The sequence below is a fragment of the Adiantum capillus-veneris genome, chromosome 25 (genome assembly GCF_014529385.1).
Source record: "Adiantum capillus-veneris isolate H3 chromosome 25, ASM1452938v2, whole genome shotgun sequence".
In the NCBI taxonomy this organism is placed as follows: domain Eukaryota; kingdom Viridiplantae; phylum Streptophyta; class Polypodiopsida; order Polypodiales; family Pteridaceae; genus Adiantum; species Adiantum capillus-veneris.
In genome coordinates this window covers 98,151,433-98,176,640 of record NC_140955.1, presented here as the reverse complement: position 1 = coordinate 98,176,640, position 25,208 = coordinate 98,151,433, and the positions used below count along the sequence as shown (strand labels likewise).

The 25,208-nt window shown below is 43.1% G+C and overlaps 1 protein-coding gene across 1 annotated transcript; it reads left to right on the top strand.

Moving 5' to 3' along the window:
• The first annotated feature begins 13,950 nt into the window (after positions 1-13,950).
• LOC147425356 (uncharacterized) lies at positions 13,951-20,832 on the top strand. Its single transcript, XM_086500359.1, has 11 exons — positions 13,951-14,177; positions 14,678-15,330; positions 15,417-15,587; positions 15,730-15,817; positions 15,967-16,160; positions 16,756-17,169; positions 17,835-17,900; positions 17,998-18,053; positions 18,133-18,329; positions 18,508-18,908; positions 19,591-20,832. Exons 1-11 carry the CDS (start codon positions 14,174-14,176, stop codon positions 20,578-20,580), a joined length of 3,234 nt encoding a protein of 1,077 aa, XP_086356485.1. The 5' UTR covers positions 13,951-14,173; the 3' UTR covers positions 20,581-20,832.
• The last annotated feature ends 4,376 nt before the right edge of the window (positions 20,833-25,208 follow it).

Sequence of the window (25,208 nt, the reverse complement as noted above, 5' to 3'; positions counted from 1 at the left end):
GTTAAGATGCTGTGAAATGCTACAACTAGAGAAGAGGCAAAGGGGTTTTGTCCACTACATGCAGTATCATGTAGACGTGGGTGTGTAGATTTCTTGTACCCACAAATATAGGCATTGACCAATAAAGACGAGATTATAACCCGGTCGTTCTGATCTCCGTGCACCTCTAGACCGAGGTGTGCGGGGATTGGAAATGACTAGAGAATGTGAGGTAGTTTACAGTGTGAACAAAGAGAGAGAGAGAGAGAGAGAGAGAGAGAGAGAGAGAGAGAGAGAGAGAGAGATAAGACGAAGAATGTCAATAGAACATTAAATTTGTTGTCCAGGTTATAAGATTTTTGCCCTCATTATGAGTAGTGACGAGGATGTGGGGCCATCCAATCGAAACACCTATTTCTCAACGAGGATCTTATGTCCCTGTAACCATTGCAAACATGTTGTGTGACAGACAAGACGCGTTTCTTTGCAGCACGTTCGCGAATTTGGCGAGTTCGATCCATCTATTATAGATCGAGTTGTTGCCAATTATAACTTGTCGGACTCTGACGCTGACCAACAGGCAGCAATCTTGCAACCCAATAGACGTGTTCACAGGCGCTTTGGTCAAGCAGCATATGTGAGGCCACAAGATGTAGCCTCTAACAGCTCGGGGGATGATCATGCAGACCACATTCCCAACGAGGCAATGTTTGAGCCCGATATTGATGAAATGATCGAGACGATCATGGATTCAGAAAGGCTTGTCTATGATGATATGAAAAGTGAAGCCGATACACCATTGTATAATGAAGCACGTGTGTCTAGATTGAAAGAGCTCCTGGTTCTTCTCAACATGCAGACAAAGATTGGATGGAGCGACACTAGCGTCACAACGCTTTTCAGGTGATCTATTACAATAACTAGTTTACTTTAATAAAACTCTAAATGTATAATGATCTGATAGATTTTTACACAATTGTACCGTATTTTTACGTTGTGTAGATTGCTCAAAGAGCACATACTACCAGTTGATAATGTGATGCCAGATTCTCGAGAGGAAGCAAGAAAGATTTGGCGAAACTTGGGGATGGATTATAATTCGATCCACGCTTGTCCTAATGATTACATTCTTTTCAGAGGGGAATACATAGACATGGAGAAGTGTCCGAAATGTGATTCCGAAAGATATCGAGTAGATCTCCACGGAACAAAAATTCCGCAAAAGGTTTTGCGACATTTTCCTCTGCTTCCTCGCATCAAGAATTTCTTCGAATGTAAGTCCATGGCCGCCCTAGCATCATGGCATGAGGAGAATAAATCTTCGGATTGTGTGCTATGGATTCCTGCAGATTGTGCAGCCTGGAAACATATAGATGGAACATAGACGGATTTTACCAGGGAAGCTCGAAATTTGCGCTTAGGCCTGGCTATGGATGGCATAAATCCATTTGGTCAAAGATCAACATCTTACATTGTATGGCACGTTGTCATCATCAACTACAACATTCCCCCGTGGTTGACTACGAAGAAGGGGCACCTATGGCTAAGCTTGATTGTGCCGGGGCAATATAAAGTGAAGAATATGGATGTGTATCTTCGTCCACTATTGGAAGAGCTACAAAAATTGTGGATTAATATTGGCATAGAGATGGTGGATATGAGCCGACACACAGGTCGACGGAATGCTTTGATCAGAGGCATTCTAATGTGGACCATGCATGACTATCCCGGACTAACAGAATGCTCAGGTGATCTATTTACACTCCTCACTCAGACACTGTAAATCTTGCTTTTTCTCAAGTTGATCTATTATCATGTGTATACATGCAGGGCTTCAAACAAGCGGATACAGATCATGTGTCACATGTGGACCTAGACTGAATGCACATAGGGCGCCCTCACTGAAGAAGCAAATGTACGAAGGTCATCAAGCGTATCTTCCAGAGAATCATGTGTTACGCGACGGATTTTTGGGAAGAGAGCCACCAAGGATGTCTGCACAAGCATGGTTAGAGCAGAAGGAGATGTGTGATGAAGGATTGCCCCCAGGGATGAAGAGACTATCTCTATGGTACGAGTTACCATACTAGCCCCGACTCATGATCAATCACTTGCTCGATCCAATGCACATATTCAAGAATGTGGGTAATCTACTATGGGACCATCTGACCGGCAAGAAAGATACTTTGGGAGCCAGATTTGACCTTAGAAATGTGGATCATATGGAGCAATATTGGACGCAAAAAGCGTCCGATAGATCGATAAAACTCCCTAAAGCACCATGGATTTTCACAGGAGCCCAAGAACGCAAAGTAAAAGAGACCATTCGATCTTTGCGGACCCCCACTGGCGTAATGCACTCGCTCCGAACGTGTTTTACTAAAGAAGGAAAGCTTACCGGTTTGAAGTCACACGACTGGCATAAAATGTGTCAAGTATGTTCATAGTGGAGTATATCATAGTGAGAATTGTGTAACAAATTCGTGTGTGGACGTACTTTAATATCATTGTTGCACGTGTTTTGCAGTTTATTTTACCGGTTTCCATTGAGGGGTGTCTGTTTCTTGACATCCGTAACACAATCTACAAACTTGCGAAGTTGGTACAATGGATCTCACAAAAGGAGATCAACGTAGACTCCATACCATTCGCCAAACTAAACGCTGCGGAGGTTGTGTGTATGTTTGAGAAACATTTTCCTACTACCATGCTAACCATTCAGGTGCATCTTCTTGTTCACATAGTTGATGAGGTGGAAATAGCCGGCACAGTACATTCCAGATGGATGTTCTTTTTAGAACGTTTCATGAAAACGCTCAAGGGATATGTGCGTCAGAAGGCACGTCCGGAGGGTAGCATGGCAGAAGGTTGGCTGGTATCAGAGTCCCTAGTGTACATTGGAGAGTGGCTAGACGGATATGATAAAGCCCGGGACACGCTATGGCGAACCATAGATGATGAGCGCATATCTGGAATTGTCATGTGCAATCTCAGTGTTGAGAAGAAGATGACGGAAGATCTAGAGGCTAAAATCAATCGATTTTGCATGCTTCACAATCCAGTCATGCAGAAGTGGATCTCACAATATGAGGATGCAAAGCAAGAGCGACAAAGGGCAAGAATCGAGTGGAGACGGGGAAGACGACCACCGATGCACTATCCGACGGGTCTGGAGAGCCTACCAACATTCATGAGCTTAAGATGGTTGTACAACCAACTGAAAAGCGCACAACAGTGTAGTGAAGAAGACTGAGGAAGAGTGGGAGTACTCTAGGGGTTGCGCGACCAAGGTAAGTTTGGAATGTACGACTAGTAACTTTCTAGATGTTTGAACGGCCACTCATAATCTTTGTTGGTTGTAGTATAAGTCATACACAGCAGCATGGTGTAAAGGTCGACATTTTAGGGTGGAACGGATGATCGACAAAAAACATTTTACTCAAGATTGTGGAATCATGGCAAAATTTGAACAATCTAGTCGACGACGGTTCTCTGATGCAGATCCTGTGGTGGCGGAACTCACTTACTTCGGCACGCTACAAGAGATTTTGAGGATTGATTATAGAGGATTTTTTGTCGACTTGTTCGACGTGCAATGGTTCAAGATAATCATGGAGGGTCGCAACACTACTGTGCGTAGAGGAGAGTCTGGTTTTCTTGAGGTGGATTCAACTAAGAAATGGACTGACATAAGAGACACTTTTGTACTACCCGAGCATTGTGAACAAGTAAGTATGTAAATAGTTAACGTGTGTTTTAGAATTTATGTGCTTGGAAGCTCTCATGTAAGTTATGTGGCTCTAGCAGGTGATATTTCATCCCACAAAGTCTGCATCAAACTGGTGGTACGTCATACAGGTAGCCCCTCGTAGTGCACGGACGTATGAAGGCTACCATGTGCCAGTCATAGTGGCATCAATGGAGGAGATCGGAGAAGATGCCCAGTCTGAAGCCGTGGAGGTGGTGCCAGACGAACATCAAGCTGCTACTCTCTATGGGGTGCATGCAGAGGATCTACAAAATGAAACAGAGGACATCTGTTTAAACGGAGAGCTCTATATAGATATAGGAAGTTATGCTGAGCTATGCGAGGATGAGAGAGAGATCTCTTAAAGCCATAAATATTGTATTTGAACAAGTGTGCTCCGTTTTGTAAATTCAGAGTTATGCACTTGCCTCTTTCATCACTCAAGTTGAATAGAAGAAGAACGCTTTCTGTTGCTGCTAGCCTTTGAACATTCCAAAGCTACAAGCACTGGAGTGTTCTTGTACGATTCTCCAGCTCTTTAAGTATTTGTGTCATTGTGTCATTGTATTTATCTCTCTCTCTCTCTCTCTCTCTCTCTCTCTCTCTCTCTATCTATCTACTTGTCCATGTTTTCTACTGCATTCATTCAATATTAAGTTTAAATATTCGTGTGTTTAATGCAGGTATGGATGATGATGAGTTTCTTTCTTCTTTGTCACCCCAGCAGAGACAGTGGTACGTGGAGCGTCATTGCTCAGGCGCACCATCGCACGTTTCTACTCCATCCGCATCTCCCTCTGTTTCGGAGTCCTCAGCGCACTCCGAAGCTTCGGTGTCGACGAGACGATCTTCACACTCGTCTAGGCACCGGCGCTCTAGTGGTGGCGGTGGCGGTGGCGGTTGTTGTGGGGGTGGCGCCATCGATGCTTCGACACCGCCTCGTGTTCGACGAGGCTCTTTACCCTCCCCTTCTTTGCCCATCCCGACACCAGCCATGGCATCGCCATCGACACCAGATTTTGCGCGACTGAGTGCCGTTCCCCACAGCTACACATCACTAGCTACTCCTCCAGGAGTCACTCCAGTGGACACTCCTCGCTTCGGGGCTCAGACTCCAGTGGAGACACCTGGAGTCCGTACCCCCATTGACACGCCGCTAGAGACCCCTGTCGAGATACCCAGGTTCACGCATCAGCGGCGAGGGCTTGCCTTACTCCGTCGACTTCAGCAGCGGAATCATCTTGGATGATGACGGCAAGAAGGTGATTTCGCGCATGTGCGGTCTTTGCTCTCAGGTGTTTAAACACTACATACTAAACACCTGGAGTGAAGTACCGAAAGAATTAAAAGACAGAGTCATCAGCATGCTTCATGACGAGTTTCCCGTTCCAACACGGCATGACCGCTTCAATGAAGATGTGATGAAGGTTCGAATGCGTGAATACTGCAAGCACAAGCGTTCCGAAGTGCAAAAAGCAAATGGAGGCAGCCAGAGCGCGAGTAGAGGCAGGGAGCTCGCACCACTTGGGGAGCGGCGGGTAGGCATCCTTTGAGCCCGATTTTGTAAGTGTTTTTGCATCTATGTTCGATAGTTTAGGGTTTCTGGGATTTGAAATTCTAACATAATGGATTCTTTGTATGTTTTGACAGTGGTCGTTTACAGGACGTGATCCCACTCCGTACGAGCGTGAGTACGCAGGCAGGAAGGGCTTAAACGCCCTTATAGACATCCTGACTTCTCGCGGCGGCATGGTTAGTATTAGGGTTTATTCTTTTCTATTTATTGTATTTTTTTATAAACGTCGCTCGCTATATGTTTAATTATACTTACAAAAAGCTATCTTATTGTTTTTTTTTGCAAAATCCGACAGATACGCCGCTTGGACGCGATGAGACGTCTGAATAGACGACGTCAGTTTAGCCATAGCTAGATAGCATTAGTTTCTTTTTGTCCTAGCTTATGTATCATGAGACCATGTAACTATGTATTTTTGAAAACCATGTATATTTTTTAAATAATGACAATGGTTTGTATCTATTACATTTGCAATGATTAACAATCAAGTGATTTTGCTGCTGTGTACAATTGTCATTTATTTACTTCCATCAATTCACGCTTGTCATTTTTGTATCTTTATTTTGCAAACAATACGTACTATGGATGATGGAGTTAATGATTATATTGTCTTGTGGCTGACTATTTTGGGTCTATATTTACCTTTGTACTTTTTTCCAAAGGTAAATAGACCAATGAAACATTCAATATGGTTGATGGGTGGCAGGGCATTGAACCAAAACATTTTAATCTCGGGCGTCGCTAAATTGTGCACTGCAGCGTCGCTATCACCGTCGCTATGTATGGCCCTGCAACGTCGCTATATGCATCGCTATATTGCGACGCTTATAGAGACTACGTTAGCAACTGATATAGCAACGTTCTCTTATCGACGTTAGTAGCGACGCTTTTAGCGACGCCGGGGGATTAAAAAACCCAATGTATTTCCGTCGCTATAAGTGTCACAAGAGTACACAACCTCTTGTAGTGCTTCTCACTTATCATCACTCTTCTTGCTAGCATACATAATAGCATAGTAATGAAAATGGAGAAGATGGAAAGCTTAAGCATTGAAGCATGTCTCTTTGGTTGGACTTGCATTTCATAGCCAAGAGTGTTGGTGTAGTCTCTCAACCTCTCTACTTGCTTGAAGAAGGAGAGGGAGCTCTTGCACTTTGCACAACACACGATGAGAGTGTATGTGGGAGAGTATACCCCCCAAGCATGCCCCTAGCTTCCTTGGTCGATCCCCCCTTGTAGCTCAAGCTTGATGCTCATTGAACCCCTGCAAAACTGGTCAATCACATGCAGAATGCATGACAAGCAACAAGGGTAGTCTTGGGACAAGTTTCCACCTTTCCCCTTTGAGAGAGAGGACTGGATAAATACAAAAACAATTAATTAAATCTTCTAAATTATCATTGGACCCCTTGGGTGGCCAATCAATAGGCTTTAGGCACACCATGAGGGCAACATGAGGAGTAACTTGACAAGTGTCCCTTTTGCTTTCTTTGTATCAAGCTTGCCTGTCCCCTCCTTGTAGGGATCATTGTTGACTTTTGCACATCTTATCCCCAAGCACCTTAGTCAGCAAGCATAATAAAGCACCTCAAGCATGGGTAGTGTTCCCACAAGCACCTCATGCTCTCTAGTCGGCAAGAACGACAAGCACCTCATGCTCTCTAGTCGGCAAGCACGACAAGCACCTCAAGCATATTAGTCATCAAGCACCTCAAGCACCTTAGTCAGCAAGCACCTCAAGCTTGGGCCGGGTTCCCACCTCAAGCTCAGCCCTAGCTTGCCTAAGGTCAAAGGACTTTTTAACACTAACCTTTGGAGGTCTTTAATGAAGCTAACCCTAAGGTCTTTAAGTTCTAGCTAGTCTTGCTCTTTGACAGACCATCTCTCATTTGTACCCCTTTACCATTGGTCCCGTGTTGAGATAGATCTATAAGCACATGTCTATATCCTAACCCTTGTTCCCGTTTATTCTCCCACATTAAATGATCAATTTAATATGAGAAAATCATTTGGGTTGGTTACATATTAGATTTTATGAGAGAGGATCTTTGAGGTGTGAAGTGCCTTCCTCTTCCTCGAGAGTGGCTACCATTATGTCCTCTTCCTTTTTTTGCATACCTCGCTTCTTGATGTTCCTTGATGGGTGTTATGGATTGCTTGATGAACATGTCCACTGATGAGACTTGATGATGGAGGGGGACTGATTGAAGAGGATCGAGTACTTGATACCCTCCTTATAGACGAGGTGAACCAACATTTCTTTGATTGCCTCTTGTGCCTCCTTGGAAATCCAAGTCATAAAGGCAATGGTGGACTTCTTGAGTCTTGGACTTGGGAAGAAGGTAGGTAGATGGTTCATTATCATCCAAAGTGCATGACCAAACCATAGTACGTTCCCATCTCCGCATTGATCTCCTTGATCTACATGCTCACATCCACATTTAATGAAAGGTCTATGAACATTCCAAATGTGAGTGGTGTAGTTAGTTTCCCTTTCTGTGGTAGAAATGACACCCTTAACCCCAATGACACATGCCATCCAAAAGAGGCTTTACACCTATCGATATCAAAACAAGACATAGTGAAGGGGGCAGCCATTAGTGTGTTTTCAATGAGGTTAGATGAGTTAGTGTCAAGGATTTGTTGTAGCCCTAGCTTTAAAGCACACTTGTCCATGCTAGCAAGAAGGGTGAGTAGCAAACCTTCGGTAATAGGCGCAAGGAGAGTAAAGTTACCAAGAGTCCAAGGTTTTTGATGAGCTTCTCCCAAGTAGATCTCCAAGAGCCGACAAAGAATGAAGGGGTCAGTGTATGTCTCAAATGGTTTCTTGAAGAGGCTATGGCATGGGCTAGCTACGAAGAAACTGACTTGCAATCAACTTCTCTTCTTCATCAAGTTTCTCGGTAGCAAGGAGCTACTTGTGCAAGAGGGGGACAGGGGACACGGCGACCTCCGAGTAGCCACTGAGAAGGTGCTTATTTCTTTTCCTTATCATAGGATCACAGAGAGAGAGAGAGAGAGAGAGAGAGAGTCACCCGCGAATTAGGTGGATGCCATACCAATGAGGAGGACATAGCACCCCCGTCACCGTGCAACATGCAAGGTGGCAGTTTGTACCAGCTGAAAAGAACAGGTGTAGCTATAGCCGCAGTGAGAATGACACAGTAGCCTGAAAGGGTGCATGTAGCCATGGCTGTAACTAATATTGAAGCCAGAGAGAGAGAGAGAGAGAGAGGGAATCGCCTGCGAATCAGCTAGATGCCATACCAATGAGGAGGACATAGCACCCCAAAAGGGTGGGTGCAGGTCCCATCACTGTGCAGGCTGACCATTGGTCTTCTATGGCTAGTGGCCAGCTCAACACGGAGAGAGAAGCGGTGGGAGGTGGCCTGCAACTACTTATTGGAGGTCGGAGAGGAGGGAAGACCCATAGCCCTTGTGCATTGAAACCAAGAGAGAAGGAGACAGAGCGGCAGAGAAACTCACAAAAAGATTTAGAAATTTTCTCATGTAGGAAAACGGAGTCTTTCTCAATGTTTTTCATACAACGCATAACATCATGAGCTTTTCCTCGAGAGGCACCGCATAGCTAGTAGGCACGATTGGGGGCAGTGGACCACCGGCCACCCCGTCAGACCGGCGGTCCACTGCCCCCAATCGTACCTAGCTAGGTATGCGGCACGTCCCTCACAGAAGCTCATGATGTTGAGGTAAGTCACAATGTGGGAAATATTGTGAGAATTTGTCCAAAACTTCTTGTGCTAGTGTGCGCGACAGTGCAAAGGTGGTGGAGCACCTCTCTCTCTCTCTCATTCTCTCTCTCTGTGTGTGTGTCGTCGGACTTCTATAGACTGCGTTGGCTGGAGCAAAGAGAAGCCGCCATATGGCCAGGGGATGGGACCTCCATCCCTCATATAATAGAAAGATATAGACAGACAATAACCACGACTGTCATCATCACTACGCAAGTTCCCCTACCTACGTCCTTGACTTGTGTGTCATATCCTCGATGTCTGCTTACGCGGTGATCATGTCAATATCCCATAAATCCCTGCGGACTTGTGTATTCATGCACCGCAGCCAATATAGTTTAATATTGATGAAGAACCAAGCCATGCATGGACCGCCTGTATCTATGATTCTATGCTAGGTTTCTGATTCACCCACCGTATATATTTGGTAGCCTCTGTCATTCGAAGGTGTCTCCCAAATGCAAGAGAGCGCGGAGAGAGAGAGAGAGAGAGCTGTCCATGCACGCACCCTATATTTGGCCGCGCAGTCAAAAACCACTATACTCAGAGGTTTCAACGTTTCAATCAAAAAGCATCTAACAAATTGTATAAAACGCAGATGGTCATCGTGGGTGTATTTATTTGCACGAGGCCAGGCTGGCCAGGCCCAATTTGCAGGGCAAGTTGCATAAGGTCAACAGCAAAATTGGAGTGCAACAGTGCAAGACTCAAGATGCAAAAAAAATGCATGCAAACTAGTTTAGAAGTCATGGTTAACTGTCACAAGCACATGCCAAGGCCTAGCCACATTATTTTACACAAACACAAGGCTTGGGAAATGGTGGGTTCGCTTTATCCAAAACTTGTTCAAATAAAAAAATGGCGGCCTCAATATTTTCCAAGAAGGATTTGAGGCCACCCTAAAAGTTGAGAACTTTTAGTGGAAAAGTATGAACTTATGTAGAATTTACCTTCTCGAAAAAATTTAGTTGAAAAGTCCAAAATTTTGTAGAATTTACCTTCTCAACTAGTCTTGCTTGGGTAGCCTTGTCATAGCATTTAATGTTTAAATAGCAATCAAATTAGCTGATGCATAAATAGGATACTTTGGGTAAATTTTCTCAAACAAAAAAGAGAAAACATACAGAAATTTGCCGAAGAAATTAGTAAAATCAAAATTGTATAGCACCTATGCAATTTGTCCATCAAGAAAGAGCACTAACCTTATGAGTAATGTTTTGTCTTTGAATAAAATTGCACGGCAAAAATCTCGCCTTTAAAGAGCTAAACTAGTTAAAATTTTCGTAGTAAGAATTGTTTTGAAAGCTATCAATAAATTAAATAGTGCACAAAATCTATGTGAGTGCCATACCAAAGTATGGTGGAAAATCAACACAATGTCTCTCCAAAATTTATAAGAAACGAAAGATGTACACTATCGTGTAAGCCATTTTCTACTACATAGTCATGGTAGTCAAGAACAAGATCACGTATTTCTCTCTCATAATTTGACATTGGCACTACAATTTTTTCACTTTGATATTTGTGCACATTTCACTATAAATTAATATGACAAAAGAGGTGTAAGTTTCAAGGTTGAATCCCATAAAAAATACAAACCAACTATATATAATAGTTAAAAGTCCCTAAACATACATCTTTCCAAAGTTAGCGAACTTAGCGTGTATCCTACTAATCTAGTACAAATGATCCTTCTTCTGAGCATAGGCATTTAGTCTACTGAGAAAAGAAAACCTCAATGCTTTTGACACCTCATCATACTCTTCACGTCAATGCTTGGCTTGTGTATCAAAAACTACTTTCTTCTTAGATTTTTCGTTTGACTTGCTACCGCTTTGCGAACACAAAACCAATGATGCTTACAGGATATTCATTAATCATGAAAATTGAAAAAAAAATGTTATATTAAAAAAACACCCAAGAAAACCTAAAGTATTTTTGAGGTGATTATAAGACACAAATCATTTTGCCACCTTACCAGGTCCTTCAATAGTCCAAAGAGGACATCAATGTGTACTGTTCTTTCATGTGCTTCATCAAGCATGATGACAACATATGCTGAGAGCTAGCTATTTGTGAGCACTCTCTTAGAAGCACTCCATCTATCATATACTTTGAAATCTTCCTCTTTGAGACCCCATGCAATCCTCAAACCTAATTGTGTAACCAACCTCTTCAACAAGCCTACCAACCCTCTTCTCTATAGACATTGTGGCCCCTCTTCAAGATTGTGTACAACCTATCTTTCCTTTTGTTGTGTACCCCTGCTTCTTGCCAGATATTGTGTAACCTAGCTATGCTGTTTTTCTTGAATCCGTTTCTTAAATCACAACTAAAATCTGGTTGCCATGTATAGCTCTAATCAACACATTTTTTAGCTTATAAATGGGAAGACTTTGTCTTTGCTCTTGTATTGATAGCTTTGACCATTGGCTAAATGTGGATGCACGGCTTACCAAATGCATCCTTCTTACACTCTGACATATCATACGAAGAGAGCCCTACACCCATGAAGTTTGTGAATTTACAAATTATTTTCAATACAATTTTCTTATTAAAAAACATTTTTTTCACAAACTCTATGCACCAAACAATCATCAAATAATTATAAGCCTACTTAGAAGTAAGAACGTATATACTTTATATATATATATATATATATATATATATATATATATATATATATATATATATATGTCATTTAAAAGTTAACTTTATGCACTCAAAAAATGCCTCTAATCACTATTTAATAAAGACATTAGGAGGTTAATTTAGTATGTCTAAACACCACACAAGAATAAAGATAAATTATAATTTGCATCATAATATATCACCAATTTATATATATTAAAATAGAAAGAGCGAGCAAGCTCTTCCCTATTTTTGATATAAGTAGGCTCATTCTAATTAGGCTCCATCAATCTTCAATCGAGTGTCTTAGATCTTGTCAAGGAAGTAAACTCAAGTACAAAAGTAAACTCGGAGGTTACTTTTTCCCCCTGAGTTTGGGCACTTGAGTTTACTTCCTCATTGTAATACGTTTGCATGTCAAAAGTCAAGGAATGAGGCTCAATCCTTCGGGGTGGGGGTGGGGGTGGGGGTGGGAGTGGGAGGCAAGGGGGTAGAAGTAGAGATTGGGCAACAAAAGGAAATTTCATTTTTGGACCCACTTAGACTTCGATGAGCCTCCCCCTCCCTCGAAAAAGAAAACTATTGTGCTCTTTTTGGCGTAAAATATGGACAACATGGTCTAAGCTACCACACGTGCTCATGAGACCCTTGCCTTTTACCACTTTGATGAGACCCATTGGCTATCACATATCCACGCCTTTTGTATATATCTTGTTGTTGTTATCTTATGTGAGCAACCTAGGCAGAGGAAGCAGAAACTGCAGTTTTTGTCGGCAGGCTCGTCTGAACTTACCCTAAGATATAGCCAAGGTAGTGCAACCCCCGCCTGTCACTTGATAAGGGTGCATTCACACGGGCAGGGTTCTACCCTCGCCTTCTTGCTTTAGATAACGCTGCACTTTACACTCCACTCTGCCGAAATCGCAAGAGTTTTTTTTTTTTGAACAGAGTAGTAATGATTAATAGAAAATAAAAAAGAGGTACAAAGGTCCCACAAGTAGGGGGTGGGACAGCCCCAAAAGGTTCTACAAAAGGAGATCCCTCATGCTGAATCTGATAGGAGAGTAAAGCCTAGAGACCTTGGTTTTCCATTGTTGCCATCTATTCTCCTTCTGGATATCAGTGATATTAACAGTAGGGTCAGGGCCTTCAATGTTAGACTTGCATAATTGGGAGGCAGAGGACAACAAGTCATGCCTTAATATACACATGGGAGGACGAGTTGAAGTCTGTAGGTTAACAACTACTCTTTGTGACCATACATGCCATAGGATGAACCCCCTCGAGACATTCCATAGTAGTATATCCAAACCTTTACAATTGCCAAGCAGCACATCTTCAAGACTAAGGTCCATTTGCCCAGCTTCATACACAATGCACTGAGCTCTTTAATCCGAAAAGAATTACAGGGACATTTGTAGAAGAGATGTTTACAGTCCTCAACCGTAGTGAGACACCTTTGACACTTCCCATCTCCTTTGCCAATCCTAAGGGCTTTTGCTCTAGTCCACAGTCCCTGGTGAAGAAGCATCCAGAGAAGAGTGCTATGCTTCGCTCGTCACTATATGGCACGGCTCTGGGTCAGAGGGGATCTAGGGCCCAAATTTGGGGGCGCGAGGCGGCTTTAATCTCCGCCGTCGGATCACATAGTGAACTAGGGGTGAACTGGGGGTGAACTAACGATGAACTAGGGGCGGGTAAGCTAGGGGTGGGTGAACTGGGGGTGAACTAGGGGCGCCTAAACTAGGGTATGATAATGTGCCATGCCAACATGGACAGTGACGCGCGCTAGCGTGGTGGTAGGGCATTTGTGTGGCAATCGAGACGTCCCAGGTTCGACCCACACCTTGCGGGGGGAACTAGGGGTGAACTAGGAGTGAACTTGGGGTGCCATTTTTGCCCCAAGTTCACCCCCAGTTCACTGCGTGATCCGACGGCCGAGATTAAAGCCGCCTCGCATCCCCAAATTTGGGCCCTAGATCCCCCTTGGCCAGAGCCGTGCCATATAGTGACGAGGCTATGCTTCCCAGCACAAGAGTTGGCGTACACCGTCTTCTACCCTCCCTTGCTTAACAAAAGCGTTTTTTAATGCCTCCTGCAATTAACAGCCCACGACAAAGTTGCTGACTCGTGGGGGAGGTTCTACCCCAGCTGGGTCTTGCCTTTTTGAGAAAGTCTTGTATTGTTCTAATACAAAATCTCTTGTTTTGTTTGCAACTTGGGAGTAGCAGTATAAAAGGAAATGCTATCACGCAGTAGTGTCGGCTTGCACGCTGCCGCTGGCTCCAGGTCCTCGCCTCTCATCAGGTCCTTCAGCGCATATTTTATAGAGAGAGAGAGAGAGAGAGAAAGAGAGAGATAGATATGGAATAACTCAGAGATGGATGTGCGTCTGTTCAATAACTCTGAATACGTGCTTTTGTAGACCAACACCACGAGGAGTACTACAGCCTATAAGCTACCGCCAGCTGAGTGCATTCAGTCATTATGGGTGCGTGCATTAACCTTTATTTTCGTACTATTGAACTCGTGCTTCTGACACACACATTTTCTCTGCACATGTGCACCAATGCTCGAAATAAACTGTAAATTTGACAATATTTGAAGGTTTCTACACTAAATTTATGTAAATTTTGCTGGTTTTCTCACATTCAAATTTAAATTTTTTCATAATTTACAGGTGGGATTACAGTAAACTTAGCCTTTTTTTTTTTGTGTGTGTGCACATAGTGCTGTCATAACTCTACGTTCGTAGTGGGTGAAAATGTCTAAAACTTCTTGTGCATGGCAAGAGTTTTCCCCTTTTTTTTTTGGAGTTCTTTTCTTGTGAGAAATCTCACTTTTCTACCAGACCTGTGTTTATATGTAATAAGCACTTGGCATTTTGTTTTGAGAGTCTCAAAGGCAAGATTTGTTATTGTCCTTGAGAAATTTTTCTTCATTCACTCCCAAGCTCTCTCCTTAATGAATTATTTGAGGTTATGGTGATAGGTTCAGACTTGAACTATGCTGCAATATACCTGGATGCGGATCTCCACTATGGAACAGTTGAAACTACCGGCAATGTCATGATCGTGCGGAAAATGTATGTACGGCTAGAAGATCTGGTGAGCTCTGGAGCGGATGTGAGCGAGCTGGTGGTATTTGCAGATGTAGTGGACGTGGAGGGCGAACATGTGGAGCTACCAGGATGTGTCAAGGTGTTCATAATGTGTCGCCTATTGCGGATCAAGAACAGCAATGGCAAGCTGTGCACCATCACCTTCCCCTATGCGCACCGACCGGTAATCGATGCAGATATTGAATATGATGATAACGATGATTCTGACGACGATAGCAAACCGGGTAGATCCGGCCGTGGGCACCACAAGAAAGTCAGGATTGTATCTGTAACGTATACATTGTCTGATTACTGCGATGAGTTTGAGCTCTTCATTTTTGCGCAAAGCGTAGTGATGGGGAGCATGGCTGTTACGGTGCCCTTCAAGCTGAATTCTGACATGAAATCAAAAGTTCCTGAAGTGAATGTGGAGTGGCGCGTCACGCCTGACAGTAGCAGCTTACCTGTAGTCAGAGCAGACCCTGCGTATTTACCGGATGGCTCTCTCGATGATTTCTCAAAGGCGCAGTCTTATTTCTATGTGGTACCAATAATATACTTGACTTTGCAATTATGTGCTTAAAGGTTTTCGATAGTTTTCTAACGACATGCATGGATCTTTTTCACCAGACATCTCCAGAGTCCCCTTCACCTTCCTTGCTGGTGGAGAAGCATGTGCTGGCATGCATAAAAGGTCGCCTTGCAGTTCTGGAGATGATATCCCACTTCTTTGATCGATTTCCAGATTTAGAAACTCCTGCAAGAGAGCATTTGGAGTGGCTCTTTATCCATCTCTCCAATGTAAGGAAAACTCTTCTAACCATTGGTAAAATCTCTCATGTAAGAAACATACACAAGAGATTCGGGCCTTTCATGCCCGAAAGCGAACATGAAGTGAATAATATGAAATTAAATGACAGTGCTTGGGATGCTTTTTTGGCAGGCAGCGAGTTCTTCTGGCAGCAATTCAAGTTTGCAAGATGTACTCTCTCATGCTATTGACCTGAAGATAGCGCTAGCTACCAGCATTGGTACAAAATGAAATTGGCAGCATGTTGCAGTAATCACTAGCAAGCACGATGTGTAGCTAAAGGAGCACTAGAGCACAGGGATTAATGAGACTGAGTTTGTATGGAGGATTCTGACACTCCTAACATTTCGTTATGACTATTTGCAACAGCAATCAGTGATATGGTTCATTATAGAGAGGTATATGAAAATGTGGAACAAGCCACAAAGGCGGTGGCCACATCGGAGTGCTCAGAGGTGATGACGGTGCAACGAATGTATTTTCTCCTCGATGACTTAGACATCACATCTCTCAAAGAGTCCACTCGAGTGGAGAAGCTGATGATATACGCCGACGTAGTTGAGGTTGCATAATCCCTTCCACTCTTACACTGACTTGTATGTGGAAAGTTGTGATCAGCCTGTGGCCTTTGGTAAACTGTTGAAATCTGGGGAAGGTTTGGTATTCTTTCTTATAAACAGATTGTAGTTCTAATTGTTTCACTTGGATAAAGCTGAGGGATCGGAATCCTTCCCCTTTTGACTGCCCACAGTAAAGTGCGGTCTGGACATCCCCCTTCTAAAGGCTAGCTTCATCTCACTTTTTAGGAGCCGCATTAGGGAAAATTTGGACTCTGAAAGGGGTCCTAAAAGGATCTTTGAATATCTCTCTCTTGTCCAAAGTGGGCCTCCCAGTGAAGTCCATGAAGCATTCATCAAATTACCCCATCAAGTGACATATTATTGGAAAGATCTTCCAAAGTAGACTCAGGATGTTGTCAAAATTCTCTAAGTCGGAGTCGGAATCGGAAACCATGTTTGAAACTTCCTTCTAGGATGATGTATAGACCCGTTGCTTCAACTCACCTTATCCTAGGGAGAGATATATCAAGTCAAGTGACAGGCTCTTCATATTTGAATAGAGTAGCTAACTTTCATTTTGTATATTGTGTCTGAATAGGTTGGCAAGGAGAGCTTGAAGCTACCAGGTTCAATCACAGTCATAATCATGTGCAGAGTTTTTCTCTTGAAGGAACTGCCCTCATGTACACTCAATTTCCCCTACCTAGGTCTGGGCTCTACTGTCACTATAACTCCACTTCGTATTTATGGTTTGGGTGCTGGAACTACGTCACCTAGCATATATGCCAAGCAGCTCATTGTGCCTCACCCCCGCCGCAGCTCCTATCTTCTATGTCTCGAGCTGATGTGTCACATTCCTGACTCCCTCTGCGTCACACATCCAGACTTATTGGCCTGCATTGAAGGTGTTGTCCTCACAATGGAGCTCATCATATGCTACCAATCTGATGCAGCAACAGCTCAGACTCTTAGCTGCCTGCATCTACAGTGGCTCAAATCCCATTTGATCCAGGTATAAGCTCCCTAATTCGCATGTAACGTGTCTCTTAACCCCTCTTAATTCATCATTTTACTTCACTGATCTGTGTTGCCCCCGTCAATTCATCATTCACAAGAATTGAGGGAGTGTTTCCCAACATCATGGGCCTTCGCAGGCAAGGCGTGGCGGGCAGCCCCTTGTCTCCCACCACATCCAGCTAAGTAGGCTATGGCACCTTGCCTGCAGAAGCTCATAATCCACAAGGTGGGATTGTAGGAGGAAAATGTCTAAAAGCTTATTCTGATTTACTCCTGGGTCTTCTCCCACAACTCATGCAGCAGGGGTAACCACCCTTCCAAACATCGGCCAATCCTTGTTACGCAATGAAGAGGCCTCAAGTGGGTAGGGGGAAACTTATCCTTTCATGGTAACCACCATCCCAAACATTGGCCGATCCTTATCAGACAATGCATAGGCCACATGACAATTGACCTGAGAAGGATGCACTGGCTGAGGTGCTTAAAAGAACTCCAAACTTTTAAACGGTCATCAAATATACTGAAGAGGCCAAACCACATCACTTTCAGTGATGCTGGCCCCCATTTCTCAACATACACATACATAATGTGACACGAAGCGCATTTGAAGATGGTCACCTGTGGTTATTTCACACCTTAATTGTGATTCATGTTTGCCAGGTTGCTAGGTCTTCTACCTCTATGGATGCAGAAATTTCGAAGGACCTGGGTGCTCTTCTCTTCCGCGTGCAGGCACTTCTGAATCTGCCTCTTTCATATGAACTAGTTCCAAGCCTGGAATACACCACGTACCAAATGCTGATTGACAACTTGGCCAGGGCAGCAGAGGCATACAACACCGAGTACAAGCAAGTGGACCTTTTCATCCAGCAAAATGAGGTGAGCACATGTGCTTGTCCTCTCAAGGGTTGCCTCAGCAAAAAGGTAAACAGTAGAGTGAATGTATACTCCTGTACAGATTCTTGGGAGCTATCTTGTCAGAGGAAAACAAAGCACTTGCAGAAAAGGAGAAAGACATGGAAGAACTTCACAATAGCCTCCTGAAGCGTAAAAAGGATGAGCTGGATGCTACTACACAGAAAGTGTTTCAATTGCAGCTTCAGATGGCAGAGCAGAAAGCAGCAATGGACAAGGCCAAGGAAGATATGGATAAAGGTGTGCATTTTGATGCCCATTTCCTTAAATGTCTGTGCGTGTGTGCGCGCGTGCATGCTACACACAAGTTGATAAGTTGATGTCTTTTGCTTTGCAGCTTGAATGAATTCGATAGAAAAGAGAATAGATTTTGATAGGAAAGATCATGAATTGTTATGATATATCTTCGTCTTTGCAGCTTTGCTGGAAGAAGAAGCAAAGCAAATTGCAATGGCTTTTGTATCTGTGCTATCGGCCATAGGGGCATGTGTGTTAGCTTTTGCAACAGGCGGTGCTACCGCTGGGGGAGCAGCACAGGGAGTAGAGGGCGCTGCAGAGGCAGTAGAGAAAGCAGAGAAGGCTGTTAGTACACTAAAAAAATTAGTGGAGAGCTTCAAAAAGTTGATGGAGATACTGAAGAAGGTGCAAAAGGTGATAGAAGTTGTTATGGCTATCAAAGACCTAATAGAAAAGATTGTGGACATCACGCAAATGGTTGATGCTCCTGCGATGCCTGACCTGCCCACAAATGCTGATTGGGACATCTTTGTAAATGAGGTTGAGAACGTGGCGGATCAATTGCCTGCGGAGGTGTCAGAGGTGTGTGCACCAACCTTTCCTCTTTCTAATTTCTAGTGAAAGCTTTCATGGGTAGCATCATCTCTAATCTATGCACTCAGTTGGACATCCAAGCCGTTCGAAGTCCTGGATTGACTATGGAGTATGGGCTCCCCAGCTTATACCTTCTTGAGTGTCACAGAATTAAGATCTTGTTTACATGAGGGCCTAAAACGTCTTTTGTGCTCTAAACAGAATGCAATCATTAGGGCAAAAATGAATGGAATTATGATCCACTCTGTAGATGGTGGGAACGACTGCTTAACTTCCGACTGGACTTCTGACAGACTGTGCACTGTACTGGCCGCAATAACCGTTCCTGAAGTTACTAGTCCAGCTGTAAGTTAAGCAGTTGCCACCAATAACATACAAGCATCTAACCTTCCAAAATCATCCTCAAGGTGACAGAAATGACTGTAGCGAAAATCAGCTTGCAGTGGAGACCCTCCAGTAAGACCTACTCAGTGTGACGCGGGCATTATACCATCTGAGAGGGTGCTGAGACGGTGCAGTCATCTCCTGAAATTTAAGCAAATTTAATCCGTCGAATACTTCTTGTTTACCTCATCGATGTTTAGGACAATAGGGCATTGCACCTCCCAACTCAAACCGTTTCAATCCAAACTTTATCAAGATTGATTCAGTTGTTCTTTCATGTGTGCAGGGGGGTACATGGAAGTGCAAGTGCAAGAACTTGGCTGCCGTTTGCCGAGAAATCGCAACAACGGTGGTGTACTTGGAGCAGCTTGAATACGACCTGGTGGTTGAAAGCCTGCAAGCAGACGTTGCAGCAAAGCACGCAAAGCGGCTTCAAGAGATCAAGCCAGCAGATGTGAGGAACTATCTGGAAATGGCCTCACAAATGAATATGCGTACAACGCGGATCCTTTTGAATCTTCTCAAAGTATTCAAGCTACAGAGAGGGGCCCTCTTATATCACTATCTAATGCCTTCAAAGCCTTTCACAGCGAGGGTGAGCATTGACACAGTGCGAAATGCACTTATGCAAAATGCTGCGGACGCAATATCAGGGATGCAGCTTCTAGGCCCATCCAACAACTTTGAAAGGGAGTATTGTGTATGCGACATCCCGGTGAATTTGCTTATGCAAGGACAGGATTGGACTTTCACTATCCCCATATATGGTGATGGCAACAATGTTCCCTCTCCTTCTATGATAATGCAAGGAGATGTCACCATCCCGAGAGCTGATGATCATGGCAACAACAATTTTCCCTCTGCGTGGTACCGAGTGCGAGTTCAGGATGTGGAGATAAGATTCTCAGCAGGACACCACCAGCCTCACACTGACCTGGGCGAGGTTTATCTTCTTCTGCAATCGTCGTCCAAATTCCAAGATCGTGGACACTTGGGTGAAGTGCTGAATTATGAGGCAGGAGCTCCTCTGTACTACCAGTATGCTTACAATCTGAAGAGTGGTAAAACTACACTCCGAAACAAACCCACACGTGATGATGAAGGTCTTTACATGAGGCTTACACCCTTCACGGAATGGAGGCTCCGACTCTCAGCGAGTGCCTATGAGAACAAGGGCCTCTGTTTCCCGACAGCAAATTACCCCAACGACCCCTTTGAAAAAACCCAAATTGCCATCGTATTCCACCTCACTGCGATTCGAGCAGTGAGTTTCTAAAGTTGTTTTATCCATGTTTGGCCAACCGTAATTCCCACTTTACGACCTCATCTGCGCGCGCAGCACCTAGCTATGTGCGGCATGGGACACCTTATCGAAACACAAGGGAGAATGACATCTACAATAACCTTGGAGGCTTCAATAACTCATGCCTCTTGTTATGCCCTGTACAGTATCACTATTTATGTATGCTTATAAACCTCCTCTGTTGCTACCATGCTTATAAAATACATCATCTTGTCTGTCCGTGTACATGCCAGGAGGAACAGTCTTTAGCAAAAATTATATTGTTCCAAAACATACATAATTTCCATTTTGTACATTGGTACTTAAAGAATGTGAATCAAATTATCACCTTATATAGCGTACTAGTACTCTGGATCAAGCATCATCATGGTAAGTAGTTTGGTTTGTTAACGACTTTGCAACCTTGGCTCCACCCAGTCTTGCTTTGGCCCCCAGTCACTTGCACTTTGACTTGCTCATTTGAACACCTCCAAGCCGGATTAAGCCGGTTTCCACAGATGTGTGTGCATCAGTCAAGTAACCATCCACTATATAGCATGGCCCATGGCCTTTTGCCATAGTTGGACTCCCTTTGCACACTGCATAGCTCGGCTTTGCCCTTGTTTAGTCCGGCTTTGTTGGTGTCCTGACATTACTCCCCACTCAAGAAGAGTTTTCGTCCTCGAAAACAAAAGTGAAAAACTTCTTCTTAAGAACACTAATGTTTTTCCAAGTGGCACCTTTCTCAGGTCGATATTTCCACTTGATTAAGGCTTGTTGACGTACACGATGACGTGTACGTAACACATGATAATTTGGAACATGTTCAGGTTCATGCGGTAAGGCCCAAGAGATTCAATGAAATCAACCAAAATCTGTTGGTCAATGACATTGTCGTCCTCATGTAACCGCTTATTAAACGGCTTACATGAAACACCAGATGAATACGAGAATGTGTAGGTAGCAATAATTTGTAGGCACGATACCTACTCGCTTGAGTATTTTGAAAGGCCCACAATATCGGGGAGATAATTTAGGTGTTTGCTTAATTTTCAGACTTTCTGAATGTTCTAGCACACGTAAAAATACTTCCTCCCCTTCCTCGAAGGTAACTTGCCGACGTTTCTAACTTTCTTTTGAGAAAACCCCCATACCACAAGCCTAAACTTGTATCTCTTTTTCCCACCTTCTTTCTCATTGCACTTATACACCTATTTTCTTTGTAGTGCTCGTTTACCTTTAGATAAATCAATCACTTTTCATGCTTGATTTTGGTGCAATGAGCCCATTCTTTGTATGCTCTTTGTCCACTCTTCTTTGGATTCATGTTGCATCTAGCAATCCAGAATCTGTGACCAAGAGATGGTTAAACGAAGGAATGAATCTCTCTGGAGGTCTACTGACTCTTGTAGGTCTTTGGGGTATAGGTTGAGGTTCCTCATCTTGTTGGTGATGTTGCAAGTTGTCACCAATTAGACTCTTTGAGTTTTCATTGCTATCCTCAAGCTCCACGTACTCATTACCTGCACTTTTGTTTGTTTTCTTTTCAAGTAATCTTTGTACATATTATGTTTAGTGAAAATAACATCCCTAATTCCAAAGATCTTACCATCTTCACGATCCCATAGGCAATGTAGTTTTTTTTTTGTGATACCCAAATTTCACTTCTCCATAACCGATAAAGAAATATTTCTTGGACTTTGCATCTAGCTTAGACCTAAGACTTATGTCTATTTGCATGAAATTCTGACATCCAAATACTTTGAGAAATGCATAGTTCATCTTTTAACCTATCCATGCCTCTTTTGGAATTCCTCCAGATTCTAGTGTCATTGAGGGTGATCGGTTAATCAAGTAGACAAATTTACTGATTATGCCCAAAGCTGAAGCAAAAAACCTACATGTAGCCTCATTCTTCTTTCTCGCTCCATGATTGCCTTGTTCATCCTCTTTGAAATTCCATTTTGTTAAGGTGTCCTTCGTATTGTGTGGGATGGGTGTCTAACCTCACTCCTATCTTATTGCAGACATAGTGAAAACCACAAATATAATTGTCAATTCAGGGGACGAAGCTAACTCGACTAGTGCACAGAGGTTACAAGAGTTAGTCAATCTCTTGGAAAACAACAAACAACTCGCTTCTATCTCAAGCTACACTCAAATGACAGAAATCACCAAAAGCTAGTCGCTAATCGGCAAACAAATCACAACCATTACAGCATCAAACGACATCCAAACGTTACGAAACTTCTAGGACATGTTTATAAGACCTAAGCACACATGCTTATTTTCTCAAATCTCACTTTAGGTCAAGTGCAAAATCGTAATTATTAACAACAGTGAGTTTTTGACCTAGTCGTTTTCGACCCGGAATGCATCTAAATGCTTAGCAATGATTTCCCAATACCCCGCCCATACTTATTTTATGATTTTGAAGCTTAAATTCCTACTTATAATGAAATTAAGGTGCGGATCGATGACGCCAAAAAGCTACGGATTACCATGAAATGCTTACGTCAGTGCGTAGAGCTCTTGCCTGCGGTTGCAATGCAACAAACGGCACTGTAATGTGACAACCGAGAAGGGAGTAGGAAGCGCGAGAAGTGAGCGCCGTTAGCTCACGCCGTGTTTCTATTATCCAAAAACTTATAAAATACTTACAAAAATTAGCTTTTATACCTTAGCTAAGGTTTTTGTAGTCAACTAATAATTTGGGAGCTCTAACTAAAGATAGGTTGATACAATCTGGAATCTTGTAGCCCCGGATCATCAATTACACTGTTTATCTGGAAAGTAGGAGTTACAACAGTCCCAATTCATCAAAATAATAAATGTTTTTACAATAAAAGCTAAGTTGATACAACCTGGAAGCTTGTAGCCCCGTGTCATAATAAGTAATATCTAACTCTCCTAAATGATTTTCTCATGTTAAACTGATCATTTAATATGGGGAAATGCCAGGGGAGAAAAGGCTAGAATATTGGTTAAGCTGGCAGACTAGCCATAGTAGGTATCCAAAGGAGGAAAAATAGGGATCCAAAGGGGGGCCATCTGCAAAAGATCAATGTGCAACAATGGGCTTTAAAGACCCTAAGGTTCAGCCCATTAAGACTTCCAAAATGCTAAGGTTTCCAAATTCAAAGGTTGTGTCCAATGGCTAAGCTTAGGAAAATTGGATGCTTTGTGTGTGTGTTAAAAAGTCTTCACAAATCCTACAAAGGAGGGGGCGAGCCTTGCAAGTAGGGGATGAGAGAGAAACACACACACACACACACACACTCACACACACACTCACAAGTCTCCTTTACACAAAGGGAATGAGGGACACATGTCAGCTCCCTAGCCCAGATGCCCACAAGGTGTACTCAAATCCTATTGGATGGCCATGGAGGTGGACCAATGAGAATTAGGCTAGAGTAAGTCTAGTTTAATTAATTTAAAAACACTTAATAAAAGAACCAATAAGAATTAATGTCTCTAGAAGACTATTGGACAGTCTCCCAAGGGGTCCAATGAGCATTTAGCAACCCAATGGCTTGCAAGCATTCCTATTGGCCAGGAGACAAAGGGGTCCAGGTGAGAGTTTAGTTGCATTAATTAATTACCTAAAGCTCTCACAAAAGGGTAAAGGGGGACACATGTCATAAGGCTATCACTTATGCTCCTGGAATCCTATTGGCTAAGCCTAGAGAGGTCCAATGGGGTGGTAGCATGAGCAAATAGCAAGAGGGGCTGATTTTCTCAAGGCATTATCCACACACACTTACACTAGTTCATGTGTGAAGCAAGAAGACTCCCTCTCTCCTTCTCAAGCTTTAATAGAAAGCTTATCACCTACTTCAAGCTTGTGAGAAGGGAGGCCTACACCAACAACTCTTAGATTTGTGATGCAAATCCAATCAAGAGCCAAGCTTCAATGCCTGCTCATCTCCTCTACCATGCTAATTACTAAGCTAAGCTATGCTAAGATGAGTGATTATGTGAGAAGATGTACATCTTTCTCGTAAGACTACTCCTTCTTCCTCTCAATCTACTCTCATACCCCGCTAGCTCTCACCATCTTTGAAGGTGTGTGTGAGGTCTTGGGTCTGAGACCGTGAGGGAATTGATGTTGTGTTTTATAAGTGTTTTGCTTAGTGCTTGAAGCTTCCATCTTCATTGCACTAGCTAGTATCGAAGGAACACAAAGAATTGTATTGTAAAATGTCTCTCTTGATGGGAGAAACCTATAATACAAAGCCTTTTGGAGGGGGGGATCGGCTCCATGTACATCTGGTCCTCAACTATTTTCAATAGCCTAATTTCTCTCTCTTTTGAAGTATTATTCATGCTATCTAACTAGGTGTTATCCTTTTTGTTGCTCTCTCCACCCAAGCACTCTTGTTATGCTCATTAGGAATCTATTCTAATGAAATGCTCACTATGTTCATGCTAATTTCCGCTACACACAAGTTACTAGGCCATTAAATGTTACATTGGTATCAGAGCACAAGGTTTCTCTTTTCTTGATCAAGAAGGGAGGTCCTCAAGCTAGCTATAAATGGTTGGTACTATTAATTGCAATTGAGAAAGTAGAATAGGGAATTTTTAGCCTTGGAGTGCGCCTGCCTTCATGCAGATAA

Coding starts and splice junctions, on each gene's coding strand:
- LOC147425356 (XM_086500359.1), top strand. Junction 15,588..15,729: donor TCTTTATCCATCTCTCCAAT/GTAAGGAAAACT, acceptor CTTTTTTGGCAG/GCAGCGAGTTCTTCTGGCAG. Junction 15,818..15,966: donor AGCGCTAGCTACCAGCATTG/GTACAAAATGAA, acceptor TATTTGCAACAG/CAATCAGTGATATGGTTCAT.